This window comes from Hypanus sabinus, unplaced genomic scaffold, assembly GCF_030144855.1.
Source record: "Hypanus sabinus isolate sHypSab1 unplaced genomic scaffold, sHypSab1.hap1 scaffold_1166, whole genome shotgun sequence".
In the NCBI taxonomy this organism is placed as follows: Eukaryota; Metazoa; Chordata; class Chondrichthyes; order Myliobatiformes; family Dasyatidae; genus Hypanus; species Hypanus sabinus.
Window position 1 is genome coordinate 90,739 of NW_026779225.1, and position 18,876 is coordinate 109,614.

At 43.7% G+C, this 18,876-nt stretch overlaps 1 protein-coding gene across 1 annotated transcript; it reads right to left on the reverse strand.

Moving 5' to 3' along the window:
- Window positions 1-5,121: 5,121 nt before the first annotated feature.
- On the reverse strand, window positions 5,122-16,043 carry LOC132386453 (zinc finger protein 214-like). The gene is made up of 2 exons (XM_059958743.1): window positions 15,978-16,043; window positions 5,122-13,089 (listed from the first exon to the last, which is right to left on the reverse strand). The coding sequence occupies exon 2, from the start codon at window positions 12,680-12,682 to the stop codon at window positions 12,065-12,067; it is 618 nt and encodes a 205-aa protein (XP_059814726.1). The 5' UTR covers window positions 12,683-13,089; window positions 15,978-16,043; the 3' UTR covers window positions 5,122-12,064.
- Window positions 16,044-18,876: the final 2,833 nt, after the last annotated feature.

Genomic DNA, 18,876 nt, shown 5'->3' on the forward strand with positions numbered 1-18,876 from the left:
GTGGGGAGCCCGTGTGTGACGTCAGACGCGTGTGGGGTGTGCCCGACGTCACCTGCGGAAGAGCGCTCGTATTTAAAGCACATTAATGGACGTTTCTTATGATTTCGGTGGGACAACAACATTAATCACGGGTTTCATCACTGAATCCAGTGTTGTGAGATGTAAAGTCCCCTGTTAAGTGTCCGGCTGTGCCGTGTTGTTGGTGGAGTGGGCAGCGTGGTGTTTGTCTCGATTCGGGTCACAACACCAGCATTGCCAACGGGGTCCACACACAGTGTATTAGTCAACAGAAAACCTCTCGTCCCTGCAGTCTTTGTTTCCTGGTAAATTCAACACCCTGACAGTGTGGACCATAGATACCCCTTCCTCTCAGAGTCAGGGAATCACTCAGACAGCTGATCGCTGAGAGGAATTATATTTATTGGTCATTAAAGTTCGCCCAGATTCGTTTGGACGGATTTGATGTGGAGTTCGGGGTGTCACAGTGAAAGGGCCGGACGGCCGAACTCTCTCCGTTGTCCAAACATCCTTCCAGGTGAGGCGACACTTCACCTGTGAATCTTCCGGGGTCGCCTGTTGTGTCCGCTGCTCCCGATGCGGCCGCCCCCACACTGGTGACAGCGGCTCCTTCGCAGTTGTGCGGGGTAGGGTTTTTTATGGGGGCGGGGGATCGATGATAATATTCCCTTTTGTGCGGGAGGGGTGGGTCTGGGGGTTGATGATCGCAATGCCGTTTTTTTATGCGGGGGGTGGGGTGGGTGTGTGATTTTTCTCTCTGATAGATGCTGCCCGGCCTGCTGAGTTCCGCCAGCATTTTGTCTGTGTTGCTCTGAATTTCCAGCATCACAACTTTGTGGTGTTTGTGATTTAACTCTCCGTTGTCCCTCCCGCCTCCGGCCACGGCTGGTGCTGAAGAAGGGTCTGATTTTGGGTTTGTGGAAATCGGGGCCGGTTGGCGTGGAATTTCAACTTTGTAGGCCGAAGGGCTTGTATTGTGCTGTCGGTTTTCCATGTTTCTATGAAAAGTGTCGGGAACGAGCTCTGCCGGACGGCTGGAGGCTCCGGGCTCCCCCGATCCCGCAGCCCCGGTTTTAGCTTTGCACCAGCGTCCGGGCTGTGGGATCAGTTAGTTGTGGTTCCCGGGCTCGGAGTGGGATTGGGGTGAAGGGGATCTGTCTGTGTGTGCGTGGGTAGAGGTTGTGTGTGTACTTGGCCGTGGAGTGAGTGCATGGAAGGTGTGGGACCATAGTCGGGGACGGGGGAGGGTGGGGTTGCTGTTGTGAGAAAGTGGGATGATCGAACGTTCCGTGACCCGGGTCAAATAAAGTTGTAAACAGGGGAGGATCTGCTCCGTTGTGTCGGACGCTCGCGTGTCCTTTCAGGAAGCAGCAATTCTCTCTTCAAATTAATCGCTGTCTAATCTTGCTGTTAACATTGTGTTTGTTACAAAGCCCCAGTGTCTGGAAGAGCTGTCACCGTCATGGGCTGTTGATACAGATTGGGATGGCGGTGGGGTGTCAGTGACCTCTGTATCAGAGAACAACACGGGTTTCTACATCCTCCTGTGAGATATAAATGTCCTCACAGTGGATTCGGATCAGCTGGCATATCTGGAGTTTTCTAAAGGGAAAGGGAATAGCGAAGGGGCTGAGGAGAGAGAGTTTTAATCAGCAAACCGTCGTCCGCGGTGGAGGGATACAGGAGCTGTCTGATAGATCGTTTTACAGTAATTGTGTTTTTATATAATCTCACAGACGGTGACTGAGGAAGAAGCTTGTTGAGGGAGGAGACCCGGAGGTGAGCAGGTCAGACACGGTATCAGGAGAGTGACGGAGATGTGATTTCCTGTGTCACGGGTACAGACAGTCGTCTGAAGTGAGGAGTTTGGTGGAGATGCAGCTTCCCTGGAGGTGGAGGAAAGAGGACACACCAACAGGTGGAACCAGCTGTGGGAAGACATGATTTGTCAGGTCTGACGACGAGCTGAATGTACCATAACCTTCAGACTGAATCAGAAAACCATTCTGAGGGTATTTGAAATGTCAGAAGCAGGGGAGATGTGATCACATGTGCAGAGCGCAGGGGTTGTGTCTCCATCAGACCCACAGTGAGATGGTTCAAGGTACAATGTGCAGGGGTGAAATCACAGTGTTTGGGGCCGGATTTAATCACTAATTCTGACACAGTGAGAGGGTTAGTTTTGCTGTAAGGAAGCAACATTAATGGAAGAAGACACGGGAACTTCATCAATTGCCAGTTGTTTAGCAGAAGTGATCAATCTCGATGTTACCTTGACAGAAAAAGATACTCCCAGTGGTGACAAAGGGGTGCAGTCTGGTTTATTTCAGGTTGGAGAGGGGTGTGGAGTTTTGAAATCAATGCCTTGCGGTGCCACCATCGTTAATTTACCATGTCCGGAGCGGTGGATCACACAGCACGGAAACAGGCCTTTGGCCGGCCATACCTGTTCTGACCATCCACTCACTGTCTACACTGGTCCCATTTATCAGCACTTGGTTCACAGCCGACTGTATCTCGGCAGTTTCAATGCTCATCCACTTCGTAAATGTTGTGAAGGGACCTGCCTCCACCACCACCTCGGGCAGTGAGTTCCAGATTTCAGCTACCCTCTGGGTGAGAAATCTCTTCCTCAGATCCCTCTAAACCTCTTCATCCTCTGTTTAAATCTATGCCCTCTGATCGGTGACACCTCTGTCCCAGGATCGGGGCTGATATGGGCATCAGTGAGGCCTTTCATACGGTTCAGCATGGTAAGTTCCTGTGGAAAGTCAGACCACATGGGATCCAGGGAAGCTGGATAATTGGATGCACAGTTGTCTTGATGGTAGGAAGCAGAGAGTGATGGTGGGAGGCTGTTTATTGGACTCGAGGCCCGGGCCTAGTGAGGCTCCCCAGGGTTACACCCCATTGCTCTCATTATTCATTCAGATTTAATTATATTTGCATTTGCAGTTTGTTGAGTTCTATGCTCCACTTGATCTTTCATTGCTCCTGTTACTATTCTATAGATTTGCTAAGCATTCCAGTAGGAAAAACAATCTCAGGGTTGTACGTGGTGACATATATGTACTCTGATAATAACATTTACTTTGAACATCAACCATTATTGTCATCTAGATCAATAATTTGGTTAAGAATGTACAGGATATGGAGAGTAGGTTTGCAGCAAGTTCAATTACTATTTCTGAAAGATATTCAGTATAATCTCTCTGCTCTGTTTTCCTCTCTGCATTTGACCACCCCCTCCCCTTACCGTCTTCCCTCTCTGCCCCGTCCTCCCTCTCACCCTGACATTGGACATACGTTCAGGGTGAAAGTGAATTATTTTTGGGGAATCTGAAGGGGAATTCTTCACTCAGAGGTTGGTGAGAGTGTGGAATGAGCTGCCAGTGGAAGTGGAGGATGTGGGTTTGATTTAGACACTAAAAAGGAATTTGTGTGAGGACGTGGATGGGAGGTGTATGGAGGCTCTGCTGCAGGTAGCTGAAACTGGGCAGTAACAACAAAAACAGGTCGGCATGGACTAGAAGGGCCGAGCGGCCTGTTTCTGTGCTGCTGCTCTCTGTGACTCTAATAATATTCTGAGTTGTAATTTCCACAGTCAGTACTTTGCTACTTCTGACTGAACCCAGACATTTACCCAAACAAGAACCGAAAGACTCTTGGCTGGCTACAGAAAATGTTTACAAGCTGTGATACTTGCCAAAGGGGGTGTTACTCAGTACTGACAATGCAGGGCACACAAGCTTTTGCTTCCGGCCTTTTTCCTTCTTTATTATTTTGAGATTGTAAAAGATGTAACTAAAAATGTAATCTTGCTTAAAATATTAAAGAAATGTGTCATCTTTAACTTTATGCTTTTTGTAATCAGGTCATCTTTTATTCGCTTAGCTGTTCACAGGAACAGAAATTTTGACCGGGGTGCCCAAACTTTTGCATGCCACTGTATATATCCTGTGCCTTCCAAATTGCTTCCAGAAATTCCAGCCGTTGCTGCTCTCTTTTCGTCCCTGCCCATGTTCTTTTAAAATCAATTTTGACCAGTTTTTAATCTCATGCCTCTCTAATCCTCTTTATTCCACATATGACTTTAGCTTCTCCTTCTCTAATGTCGGGGTGAATTTGATCATATTAAGAGCACTTACCCCTAAGGGTTCTTTGGACTTTAGTGACCTAATTAATTCCGGTTCATTACAATAATCCAGTATACCTGATCCCCCAGCGGGCTCAACCACGAGCTGCTCTAAAAAAACATTTCGTAGGAATTCCTCCTCTTGAGAACAACACCATCCTGATTTTCCTAATCACCTGCATGACAATCCCCCATGACTCTGGTAACATCGCCCGTATGGCACACATTTTCTATTTCCCATTGTAATTTGGGGACCTCATTCTTACTATTGTTTGGAAGTCTCTGCACAATTCCCATCAGGGTTTTTCTTAACATTTGCTATTCCTTAATGCTACCCACAGATTCTACACCTTCCAACCCTTTAATACCTCTTTCTAATGATTTTATTTAATATTTCACCAACAGAGCCACACAACCCCACTACTAGCTTGTTCTTGGCTTGTTCTTTCAAGTAAGATAAGTATCTGGGAAACAAGAGGACCTGCAGATGCTAGAAATCTAGAGAACTACACACAAAGTGCTGGAGGAGCTTCGCATGTCAGGCAGCATCTATGGATGAGAATCAACATTTCAGGCCAAGACCCTTCACCGGGACTCTTAATACACCCGTATCTGGAATATCAACAAGCAAAGAGAATAGAAAGTGGTGCGGAATAGGGAAAACCTTTGAGAAAATTTAGACCAAGGCTTGAAAAAAACTACCAAATAGAGCTCAATAATTAACAAATTCAATACAGGTAATAAAGATTTTCATCAATACCGACATTGAATTTTTCTTAAATAAAAATATCTTGGTCCCATTTCAATCAGTAAAATTTAGAATGATAAACAAGAACAAGAAAGCTTTAGAAAAGACCATTTACACTCAAACCCACTTAGATTAACACTACCTTGGACAGGAGGAGGAAGAGAAATAACACACATGAAATAAAAAGAAATCACACAACAGTCAGATAAAACTTCTTGGTATATATATTTTCATCAAAAATGAACTGGATTCAGCACTCCATGTGTGTATATGCAATCGTGATAAGAAATACAGAGCAGAAAACTTAAATGAGAGGCCAACTCAGAAAAATGAATCATCAGTCTTGAAGAAAACATGAACCAGTGGAATGAGTATTACCCTCCACGGGAGATATCCCAACGATCTGAGCAGATTCGATGGTGACAAGGAAGCACCGAGCACCTGACTGAGAGTTGAAGACCTCTTCCCAGAAACAGAGGAGTTCCTTGCGGAAATACAGTACAAGGTGTTTAAGACAAAGAAAAAAATCTGAAATACATGCAATACAAGCAAACAAGACACTAAATGCAGAAAATGCCAAGAGAAACCAGACACAATCCAACACATTCCAGGATCCTGCAGTAGTTGAACTCAATCTGATTACTTATGCAGGTAAAATCAAGTGGCAAAAATCATTCACCAAAATCTTGCTTTAAAACACAAACTGATGAATGACCACGGTAACTTCATTAAGGCACAATGACTTCAAGCCTGATTCAGTTAAGGACATAATCTCACAAATTATATGATAATCAATACACTGTTTCAGATAGGATCATCTCAAATAACCATTCAGATATATTACAGGATAAACAAGCAGGAATAACTCCCTCAATAGGTATAACCATTCTCAACACACACATGTGCCTCGACCAATGGGGCCCCTCACCACAGGCATTTTTCGTCAGTCAAATAACCAAGTTATTTCGTCTGCCAATTAGCTTCCACATGTTGCTACTCTGTCATCCATTGCCACGTCCCACTGTTGAATCCTTTTTCCTTATCATACGTTCTTAGCCCATCCATCGCCCAGAGTCCCAAACTCTGCACTGTGCAGACCCACCTCTGGTTTCTGACCCTGCTCCTTTGAACATCCAACTTATGGGTTCCCATTCCAATTTAAGTCTTTAGAGGACAGTGGTGTTTCCAACAACCCTTTAAAAGCAGGGAAAATGAGTCATAATGTGGAAATAAGTTGTGATTAAGGAGGTTAACGAACAATGTCATTCTTAATCAGCCCTGAGATTAGAACTGCAGTCATCTCGATTTCTTCAGTCTGCAGAGATTTTAGGGAAACAACAGGGGAGGATTTAAATGGACTGATGTGGAACAGATTCACTGGCCGGGTTCAGCAGGCCTGAGTACACCAGTTGTGTTATAAATTCACGATGTACCAAACACAGAGATTTTTTATTAGTTTTTTAATACATTTTCTACATAGCTACAGATAAAAAAAAAGCCCGGATCAAAATGAAGAACATTGATACAGTGCAAAAATATACAATAATAATATGATACGAAGAAAGATAATTGAGAAAGCAGTCAAATTGAAGACATGTAAAATTAGTGTCCTCCCCAAGCCCCGCAACAAAAAAAAAACCGCCAGACCAACCACAACACAATATAGAGAATATAAATCAGGACAATCAAACCCCCAAACTGTGAATACACTCAGCGTGTGTGGGCAGGGCCACATCTCTCCATCTAAGGAAGATGAAACGCCTAACCAGGAGAGAGGCAAAAGATAATATTCGACACTTAGTCAAACTCAGACGTAAATCTGTCTCACCCCCGAAACCAAACAAAGCAATTAAAGGGTTAGGTTCTAGGTGGTGATTCTGAATATACGATAACGTTATGAAGACATCTTTCCAAAATTTCTCCAAGCTAGGACAAAGCCAGTACATATGAATGAGAGAGGCCTCGCCCCTTTTGCATTTATCACAAAGCGGACTGATGTTAGAGTAAAACCGAGATCATTTGGATTTAGACATATGGGCTCTATGAACAATCTTAAACTATAAAAGGCAATGGCGAGCACACAGGGAGGTTGAGTTAACCGATTTGAGATTCGAGTCCAAAGTCTCATCGGATAAAGAGGTATTTAAATCATCCTCCCATGCCATTTTAAGTTTATCCACAGGGGCACGTCGTAGGGCTGCTAATTTATCACGAATAAATGATATTAAAACTTTACCTAGTGGATTAATAGAAAGAAATAAGTCCATAACATTTTTCTCAGGCATTTCAGGGAAGTTAGGGATTAAAGGAGTAATAAAGTGTCTAATTTGGAGATATCTAATAAAATGAGCATTAGGCAGATTAAACCTAGCAGAGAGCTGTTGAAAAGAGCAAAGCGATTATCAATAAAAAGATCTTCAAAATGTCTAATGCCCTTCCTATACCAATCATGGAAGGCTGAGTCATATGTAGTAGGTAAAAAAAAAAGGTGATTATGTAAGATAGGGGTAGAAAAGGAAATACCATGGAACCCATAAAGTTCCCTATACTGAGCCCATATATGCAAAGTGTGTCTGACAAGAGGATTAACTATTAATCTGGACAAACTACTAGGGAGTACGGTGCCGAGAAGTGCAGAGATAGATAATTCTTTAGTGGAGCTCAACTCCATTGCCACCCAGTTAGGGCACTCGGGTTGGCCATGGAAAAAAGACCAAAAGGTAGCACAACATATATTGGCTGCCCAATAATATAAACGAAAGTTAGGTAAAGCCATGCCACCTTGTTTTTTTAGACTTTTGGAGATAAACTTTGTTAATTCTAGAGCGCTTATTCTTCCACAGATATGACAAAATAACAGAGTCTAAGGAATCAAATAAGGATTTAGGAATAAAAATTGGGATTGATTGAAATAAATATAAAAGTTTAGGGAGAACATACATTTTAACAACATTAATACGACCTACCAAAGACATAGATAGAGGTGACCAATGTAACAGACTCTGTTTAATAGTATATGAAAGATTGGCAAAATTTTCATGAAAGAGATCTTTAAACTTCCTTGTGAATATAATCCCAAGATAAGTAAATTGATTGTGGACTACTTTAAAGGGGAGATCACGAAATGTTAATTCTTGTGCTTCTTTATTAATTGGGGAAAGTTCGCTCTTATGTAAATTAAGTTTATATCCAGAGAACTGGCTAAACTGGTCAAGAAGTGAAAACATTGGAGGTAAGGATGTAGACGGATTTGAAAGAAAAAGTAATAAGTCATCAGCATAAAGAGAAACTTTATGCTCAACACCCCCTCTCCAATTCCCGGTCAGTTCAGGACAATTTCGAAAAGCTATCGCCAAAGGTTCTATAGCCAAATCAAAGAGAAAGGGACTTAAAGGGCATCCATCCCTGACGGGTGCCACGTTTGAGGTTAAATAACTGGGATTTCTGAGAATTAGTTAAAACAGAGGCAGTCGGACACAAATACAGCAATTTGATCCAAGAGATAAAACTTTGACCGAAGTCAAATTTTTTCTAAAACTGCAAAAAGGTAGTTCCACTCTATACGATCAAATGCTTTCTCCGCATCAAGGGAAATAACACATTCAGGAATCCCAGTTGGAGGTGAATATAAAATGTTAAATAAACGCCGAATATTAAAAAAAAAGGAAGACGGTTTTTAATAAAACCAGTTTGATCATCAGAAACAATAGAGGGAATAACAGTTTCTAATCTATGCCAAAACTTTGGCCAGGATTTTAACATCAACATTAAGCAATGAAATCGGCCTATACGAGGAATACTCTGTTGTGTCTTTACCCTTTTTAAACAAAAGAATAATAGAAGCCTCATTGAAAGAGGGTGGCAATTTGCTGTAGTTAAACGAGTCAGATAATACTGAAAGTAACTGAGGGGAGAGAAGTGAAGAGAATGATTTATAAAATTCTACAGGGAACCCATCAGGTCCACGAGATTTCCCTGAAGACAGTGCAGAAATTGCAGTAGATATTTCTTCTAATGACATAGGCGCATTGAGTTTGGCTTTAAAATCAGATGCAAGTGAAGGAATATTCAGATTATTTAAAAAATGATCGATAGAGATATTGTCATTTAATGATTCAGAGGAATAAAGTCGAGAATAGAATTTTTTAAATGCGTCATTGATTTCTAAGTGATCCGATGTAAGGTCTCCATTCTCCTTCCGGATCTTTGTAATATGTTGCTTGGCTGTGGAATGCCTCAGCTGATTGGCTAGAAATTTACCAGATTTGTCACCATGAATATAAAAACCACTCTTACTTTCAAGAAGTTGGCGTTCGACAGATTGAGTGGACAGAAGATTAAATTTAGTTTGAAGTTCTACACGTTTCTTGTATAGTTCAAGATTCTTAGTTTGCGCATGGAGTTGATTCAACTCTTTAATCTGATTAATGAGGTCTAATCGATCTGCACAGGACTTTCTATTAAGATTTGCTGTATAGGAGATTATTTGACCCCTCAGATATGATTTCATGGCATCCCAGACAATCTGGGATGACACTTCAGGTGATGTATTGGTGTTAAAATAAAAGGTTATCTGATCCCTGATAAATTTTAGAAAATCATCATCCGATAGTAAAGTCTAATCAAACCGCCAGTGTTTATTCCTCTGAGGAAGGCCAGGAAAATTTAAGGACAGAGTAATTGGGGCATGGTCAGAAATCAGTATACTCTGATAATCACAAGAATAGACAAATGGAATGAGTTGATTGTCGAGTAAGAAGTAGTCAATTCTAGTAAAGGTATGGTGAACATGTGAAAAAAAAGAATAATCTCTCTCAGTAGGATGAAGGAAACACCATATATCAGAGATATCATAATTAGAGAGAAACGATTGAATAGCTGAGGCAGATTTAGTAGGTGGAAGACAGAGTTTAAAATAGAACTGGTTTATTTGTCTCAGATCCAGAATATTAAACTGCAGTTCCATTAAAGGTGAATGTGCAGCAGAAGAAACTCCTCCCATGCCCAGTGACCAGGGTGCAGAACTGGGTGTGGTGAGCAGCAGCAATAATTGCAGAGTTCAGCACCGACAGTCACTCCCAAAATTGCATTCAGCAACGGTGATGGACTAATATCCAGCATGCAGCTCATTGAAACTTTCTCCCCAGTTTGAACCCGGTAGTGTGTCACAAGTGTAACACACTGTAAGGATTCATTGCTGATGTAATGGCCTCTCTGTAATGTTTCACTGCTGAGGTATTGGTTTCTCTGCAGCAGCAATGTTTAGGTTACGACTAGAGATAACAGGGATTTGGAGTGTGGGTCTGTCCAATGACAGAAATGTTCTTTCTTGTGAGTCTGGAAGAGAGATTTTCATGGTCTTTTGCTGGGGAGAGATGAGAAGACGTGAATGGAAAGAGTGGGCCCTTTTTCATTTTTTTTTTGTTTTCTTTACTGACCCTTTATTCAAAGTAAGAATGATAAATCTTAATAGTGTAATCACATATTATGTACCATTTGTTACTTCAGATGTCACACAGACGCAAACCTATAAAACTACCAGCAACAATTGAACACACTTGGGAGTAGGGTTTTGCAGTGAACAAACACTATTTTAGTGGTAACTACTAATAATAGTGAACTTAAACCAGATAATCCAAGGGTTAGCAATGTTATGCATATAGAGGTGTAAATACAGGTTTCCCCCTGTATCTAAAGCTAGAGCGTTCCTATGAAACCATTTGTAAGCCGAAATGTCATGAAGCGAAGAAGCAATCACCATTAATTTAAATGGGAAAAGATTGTGGATGTTCCCAGGCCCAAAGAATAACCCACTAAATCATACCAAATAGCACATAAAACCTAAAATAACACTAACCTATAGTAAAAGTAGGAATGATATGATAAGTATACACACTATATAAAGTAGAAATATTGTATGTACGGTGTAGTTTCACTGAAAATCCAGAAGATAGTGAACTGAAATTGATTTGGAGAGAAAAAAAATCGGCACGTGCACGCATGCGTAGACAACTGCCGCACAAGGCTTCACGGTCACGGTAGTCTTTCTCGGGGTAAACTCACGTATAAAGCAGTCATCAGCTTTATCGTAAAAGTGAAAATCCTCTTTGGTTAGAAAAAACAGGTACTAACGTAGGTCTTTCATAACAGTGAGCTGTTGTAAAGCGAACGTCCGAAAAACGGGAGCCACCTGTATATAAAATCCAAAACCTAAGTGGTAAACGATATAGTCAATAGACAATAGGAAATAGGTGCAGAAGTAGACCATTCTGCCCCTCAGGTCTGCACCGCCAGTCTTACGATGATGTGGTAGATTCAATTTAGTTCACAAGATTGGAGGGGGAGGGAGGGAGGGAAGGAGAGGGTGAGGGTGAGGGAGATGTAATCCAAGTAAACAGGTGTTGTCCACCTTTTCCAATGCCCATCAAATCTTCCAAGTTAGCCAGATGTGACCAACTCAAGAGCACCTTCTTCAAGAGAAAGTCTCCCAACCCAGGCAAGGGTTAGACTTACCGGTAGATCCCACAGGGTCGCTCTTACACACACTAACAGCCACAGATCGATTCTTCTTTATCGATCCTCAGATCCCACCCTTGTGGGTACAAGAAAGTCCAACTAGCAGAAACTTTCATCACTAGCCTTTGAGCGTCTGCGTGCCCTGCGAGTAAAGCAGTTACGTGTGTTTAAGTACCATTGTGCTGAACACCATCTGTCCATCACGTAGCTCCGCCCCCTCTCTCTGTAAGAAGTCGCTCGCTTGTTCTGTGTCGGTAAAGGATCATTCTGACCTTGCTTAACCACACAGAACATAAACATTAGCTGGTCACCATAGCAACCCAGCACTTCTGCAGAAATCCAACAGTGTGTCCAAAGTCAGTCTCGGTTCTCTTTGCATGTTAAAGAGACAGTTCACAGAAAGGGGACACATCACTCAGTATCCACCCAAACGAGATTCTTCAGTTTGGCCAGACTGGGGTGGGCAGGCTATAACCCCCTCTGTTAAGCTGCCAGCAGAACTGAGAGCTACATAAGATTAGATGACTGAGTGAATCCCTTCCTACATTCACAACCGGTGAATGGCCTCTCCCCAGTGTGAACTCAGTGATGCACACTGGTTGATTTGGCTGAGAGAATCTTTTCCCAAAGTCTGAGCAGATCGGTCTCTACCCAGTGTGAAGTCGCTGGTGTGCCTTTAGGATGGATGACTGAGTGAATCCTTTCCCACAGACTGAGCAGGTGAACGGCCTCTCTCCAGTGTGAACTCGCTGATGTATCTTCAGATGGGATGACGAAGCGAATCCCTTCCCGCAGTCCGAGCAGGTGATTGGCCACTCTCCGGTGTGAACTCCCTGGTGTGCCTTCAGTTGAGATAACTGAGTGAATCCTTTCCCACAGTCTGAGCAGGTGAACGGCTTCTCTCCAGTGTGAACTCGCTGATGTATCTTCAGATGGGATGACGAAGCAAATCCCTTCCCACAGTCTGAGCAGGTGAATGGCCTCTCTCCAGTGTGAACTCGCTGATGTATCTTCAGTCGAGATAATTCAGTGAATCGCTTCCCACAGTCTGAGCAGGTGAACAGCCACACTCCGGTGTGAACTGACTGGTGTCTCAGTAACTGATATGATGAAATGAATCCTTTCCCACAGTCTGAGCAGGTGAATGGCCTCTCCCCAGTGTGAACTGACTGGTGTCTCAGTAACTGAGATGACTGAGTGAATCCTTTCCCACATTCTGAGCAAGTGAACGGCCGCTCCCCGGTGTGAACTCGCTGGTGAGCCATTAGGTCAGATGACCGAGTGAATCCTTCCCCACAAATTCAGCAGTTGACCAGCCTCTGCCCAGTGTGAACTGACTGGTGTGTTCACAGGTGGGAAGACCAACTGAATCCCTTCTCACTCACAGGACAGGTGAATGGCCTTGCCCAGTGTGAACTTGCTGACGTACCTGCAGTTGAGATGACCGAGTGAATTCATTCCCACTGTCTGAGAAGATGAATGGGCTCCCCTCCATGTAAACTAACGGTCATGCCAGTTGGTCAGATGATCGAGTGAATCCCTCCCGACAGTCTGAGCAGGAAGGATGATTGACTGAAACCCTTGCTCCACTTCTTAAATATCTGGACAGAGACAGCAAAACTGCTGTGTTGTGTTCGAGATTCCCATACTCAAATTCCTTGCCATTTTTAACCTGTAAAAAGATTTACAAAATCCATCAATGGATATAGGACAACATTTCAGATGAGATTACTTGAGTGTCAAGGTGGGAGCTGGCATCACACTGTTACAGTGAATTTTAACCCAAGTTGGAGAGAGAAATCACCTCCTGACTGGGCAGAGTGCTGGTATCTGGAAGACCATCAAACTCTCTGATGCTCTTCCTGTCTCTATAAGAATGGGGCATTTCTGCCATCTCCAATCTGTGACCTGGCTCAGTTTTACTCTCTCCATTGGTATTATTCTGTGTTCCCACTGAGCTGCATGGGTTCCTGGCCCCACAGTAACTGAAACACTCTCACGCAAATAGCCTGCAATCCATTCCATGCACCCACAACTCTCTGTGTAAATAAAGTTACCCCTGACATCCCCTCCGTATCAACTTTCAAGCACCTTAAAACTATACCCCCTCATGTTAGCCATGTCAGCCCTGGGGTAAAAACCTCCGGCTATCCACACGATCAGTGTCCCTCATCATCCTATACATCTGAAAAAGGCTCTAAACATAAACAAAGATATTATACATTTCTTTGAGGATTTGTTGGGAATAGACAGCATTATGACAGTATAGATAGGGTACAGGTAAGCAGCCTTTTCCACTGAGGATGGGTGCGATGACAACCATAGGTCATGGGTAAGCGGGGAAGTGAAAATTTAATGGGAACATTTGGAAATGCTCTTTACTGAAATGGTTGTGAGAATGTGCAGTGAGATGCCAGCACAAGTGGTGAATATGAGTTTGGTTTCACCATTTAAAAGAAGTTTGGATGGGAGCCTGGATGGTAGGGGTATGGTGGGCGATGGTCCCGGTGCAGTTAGTTGCATTAGACAGTTTAAATGTTTAAATGTTTGTTTGGCATTGAATGGATTGGGCAAATAGCCTGTTTCCGTACTGAACTTCTCCATGTTTCTGTGACAGAGAAGCTGGCTAAACTTGCTTGGAAGGGAAAGATAGGAGTGACAATGGAGCAACAATGGCTGGAGTTTCTGGGAGCAATTCAGGAGCTGAGTGATCGATACATCCCAAAGAAGTGGAAGTATTGTAAAGGCAGGAAGACATAACCGTGGCTGAAATGAGAAGCCAAAGCCAACATAAAAGCCAAAGAGAGGGCATCCAAAAGAGCAAAAACTAATGGAAGCTTTTAGAAACCAACAGAAGACGAATAAAAATAAGTTAGATGAGCTCGGGGGTGGAATTATGATACTGTTGTCATTAATGAGTCTTGGTAGCACCCAACAGTCTGAGGCATTTAGAGGACCAAAATATCGGGGGCCTCAATATCTCTTGAAAACCAAGGTTCCCTGCACCAGTTACCTTTCAGCATAACACTCTCAAAAATGTCTCTTCTGAAGGCCTCCCGCTTACCAATTACTCCTTTGCCAGAAAACGGCCTGAACCAAACCACACTTGTCAGGTCCTTCTGACACCATCAAAACTGACCTTTCATCCCCTCTGTTCTGTTCCCCTAACTAACGAATCCCCTATCACCTGTTTGACTTCCCTCTGCCAGGTAATCCCTCCATCCCCAACAGTTTCTAAAGTGGCCCACCTGGCTGTTGTGTGAGATGGCAACAAGAGTACTCTGCGATGGCTATTTAACTTCATTCCCCTTCATGTCTCTCACCTAGTTTCCTGTCTCCTGCACCTTAGGTGTAACTCACCTCTCTTCATGTCATATCTATCACCCCCTCCAACTGCTGGATGATCCAAAATTCATCCATTTTCAGCTCCAACTCCTCAAAGTGCAGCTGGGTGCACATCTTGTAGGTGAGGGTGTCAGGGACTCTGGAGTTCTCCACACCAATGTCCCCTCTAATTTGTAATGACCAGTGTGCACAGAAATCTTGTACTGTGCATTCTTTTACCCAGTGATGACATGTGCACTGCGAATTTTATAAAGAGAGGTATTCATTTTAACAGCCAGCAAATCACTGTCTGTAAGAACTGTGATCTCCTCTGGGCTCGATCCAGTTCATCTGCCCTCTCACACCATGTCGCAGGCCTGTAACAGGTAATGAAGGATTTTCTCTCCAGTGCTTTTGCACTTTGTCCATAAGTGGTTTGCTTGCTAAATTATGCTTTAAAAAGTCAGATTTCCAAATATCACTCCAATTCTTCCCTCTTGTAAACTCTCCAACAACTTTTGCATCACCACAATACACACAGGTATCACCAGTTTCTGCATTGTACATAAATATTTCCCCTGAAGTCTCCCCCAAATGACTGACGGTGGTGACCTCAGTGATGACAATCCCAATGAATATGAAGGGAAGGGCAGTAGTCTGTCTCACTGGAGTCTAGCACATTTGTGAAGTGAAAGCTACTTGTTGCCCAGGGCAAAGGTTTTTGATATCATTATCTTCCAGAGAGAATGGGACAAAACATGTCGTCACGGGTTGAAAAGTCCAGAACAAAAGGAGGTGGAACAAGCAACACACACAAAATGCTGGAGGAACTCAGCAGGCTGGGCAGCATCTACGGAAAAGAGTACTAATGCTGAGTTCCTCCGGCATTTTGTGTGTGTTGCTTGGATTTCCAGCATCTGCAGATTTTCTCCTGTCAGTGATCGGAGGTAGAACAAAGGCGAATTTCTCAACTGGTGATGTAAAAGATTTTGTTCCCTTTCTCCGAGTTCCTAATCCTTGCATTTAGATAGCTGGAGCTCAGCTCTGTCTGAGAGATCCATCGGTTCCCATTCCCTCATCAGCCGGGAGCTCCCCGGGGCCCGTGTACGGATCGTGAGGCTGAGAGAGAGGGAAGAGAGCAGGACTGTCCCGGGATTGCGGACTGTGATGTCCGGATTTCACAGGAATCGTTCTGAAGTCGGTGTTTCAGAGAAAAACACGGAGAATCACTCTTACCTCCATCCGACGTTTTCAAGGCCTTCAGTGTACTGTGCGCATGCGTGATACTCGGGGACGTCCTCAGCCTGACGCCTGCGCATTTCATCGGTGCCTCAACGACGGCAAAATGTTTAACTCATGGCCCTATGGGTAATCACGGTGCCATTAAAGATTTGTGCAGGTACCGGTTCAAGGTCCATACCTTATTTTTTCGTGTGCATCGAAAAATCTGCAGCTGTTTTACCGCAGAAAGCGGCTCCCATAAGCAATATACTCAATATCAATGCCTATCGAATGCCAAAGTAAAATGCAGTTATAAAACACGGGAGATTCTGCAGTTGCTTGGAATACAGAGACGCACACACACAAAATGCTGGAGGAACTCTGCAGTTCAAGCAGCAACTAAGCAGCGGAGTACACAGGCTAGGCATGCTGAAAGGGCTCGGTGTAAACGTTGTCTTTTTATTCCTCTTCACAATTGCTGATGACTGTTGATTTCCACCAGTATTTTGCAGAAATTAACCACCGTTTTTTTCGATCAACCAGTTTCCAAATGCTTCTAATCTTTCTTGTGTAGCCACATCCTGCTGGTCTGATTCCTCCTCCTCGTAAACTCTAGACCCCATCTCTCTTTGCAGCCCCAAAGCCTGACTCAATCTGGTAACTCCTTGGTTTCTGACTCTGCACCATCGAAGATTCACTTGCTAGACAGCTGTCAGTCTTTAGAGGTGTATTGTGTTACGAGACGCCGGTTCGTTTACTGTGAGTGCGTTTTTAGTGCCTGATTGAGGTCTTTGACGTAAAACACAAAGGGTGAGGGGGCGGGAGAGGGAGAGAGGGAGGGGAGGGGGGAAGGGGGAGGGAGAGAGTGAGGGGAGGGGGAACGGGGGAGGGGGAGAGGGAGGGGAGGGGGAACGGGGAGGGGGAGAGGGAGAGGAGAGGGGGAGTGGGGAGGTGGTGAGTTGGGCGACGGGCGAGAACGTCACAACCACAGTGAGCTCATCGTCTTATTCAGCCCGGAGACAATCATGCAGGAAATTCATGTAGGTGTATAAGATGACGAGAGGCATTGGTCGTGTGGATAGCCAGAGGCTTTTTCCCAGGGCTGAAACGGCTAACACGAGGGGTAATAGGTTTAAGCTGCTTGGAAGTAGGTGCAGAGGAGATATCAGAGCAATGTTTTTTAAGCAAAGAGTGGTGTGTGTGTGTGGAATGCACTGCCAGCGACGGTGGTAGAGGCGGATACAATAGGGTCTTTTAAGGGACTCTTGGATAGGTACATGGAGCTTAGGAAAATAGATTTCTGTGATTCTATGAAATTCAAGGGAAATCTTCTATTCCACGGAGTGGTGACTAGTTGCAACCTGTCACCTCAGGGAGAGTGAGAGGGGAACGGCAGGGGTAGATTTTGATATACGGATATGGAACAGAAACATGGGCAGGAACCAGATGGGCCGAGTGGCCTTTCTAGTTGACATTGTGAGTGTGGTAGAGACAGTAAGTACCTGAAACACGGGATTTTAAACAAAACTGTTTTAACTTTCACAGATCCACGATATTAAACGCCAGTCTAGTTTAAGACTAACATCAGCAGAACAGACTCCTCCAATGCTCAGTAACCAGGGTTCAGTCCTGGGTGCGATGTGCAGCCGCAAGAACTGCAGAATCTGACAGTAACAGTCCCTCATGAACCTGCAGCTGCCTTCAGTCACCGTGATGGTTAGACTTTTAACACAGAGGTGATTTGAACTTCCTCCCTGATGTAGGAGGGTTCAGACCGAAGATGTAGGGGAGAAGGAAAACAAAAAGATAATAAAGTTGCGTGCACCGTTAGGGATAAGCAGAGAGGAAGAGGTGGAGAGTTTCTTAAATGCATCTATTTTAATGCTACGAGCATTGTCAGATAGGTGGATGAGGTTAGAGCATGGATTGAGACATGGAAATATGATGTTGTAGCTATTAGTGAAACATGGTTGCAAGACAGGTGTGATTGGCAACTAAATATCCCTAGATTTCGTTGCTTAAGGTGTGAAAGAATCGGAGGGGCAAGAGGGTGAGGCATTGCATTGCTTGTCCGAGAAAATATTACAGTGGTATTTTGACAGGACAGATTAGAGGGCTCGTCTCGGGAGACTACTTGGATGGAATTGAGGAATGGGAAAGGTGTAGTAACACTTATAGGGGTGTATTATAGACCACATAATGGGGAGCGAGAATTGGAGGAGCAAATTTGTAAGGAGATAGCAGATATTTGTAGTAACCACAAGGTTGTGATTGTGGCTGATTTTAATTTTCCACACATCGACAGGGAAGCCCATACTGTAAAAGGGATGGATGGTTTCGAGTTTGTAAAATGTGTGCAGGATAGGTTTTTGCAGCAATGCATGGAGGTACCAACTAGAGAAGTGGCAGTGTTGGATCTCCTGCTGGGAATGAGATAGGTCAGGTGACGGAGGTATGTGTTGGGGAGCACTTCGGGTCCAGTGATCACAATACCATTAGTTTCAATATAATTATGGAGAAGGATAGGACTGGACCTAGTGTTGAGATTTTTGATTGGAGAAAGGCTAACTTTGATGAGATGCGAAAAGATTTAGGAGTGGATTGGGACAATTAGTTTATGGGAAGGATATAACAAAGAAATGGAGTTCATTTAAAGGTGAAATTTTGAGGGTGCAGAATCTTTATGCTCCTATTAGGTTGAAAGGTTAGAAGTTCGAGTGAGCCATGGTTTTCAAGAGATATTGTAAACATGGTTCGGAAAAAGAGAGAGATCTATAATATAGGCAGCATGGAGCAAATGAGGTGCTCGAGGAATATAAAGAATGTAAAAACAATCTTAAGAAAGTAATTAGAAAAGCTAAAAGAGGATCTGAGGCTGCTTTGGCAAGTAAGGTGAAAATGAATCCAGAGGGTT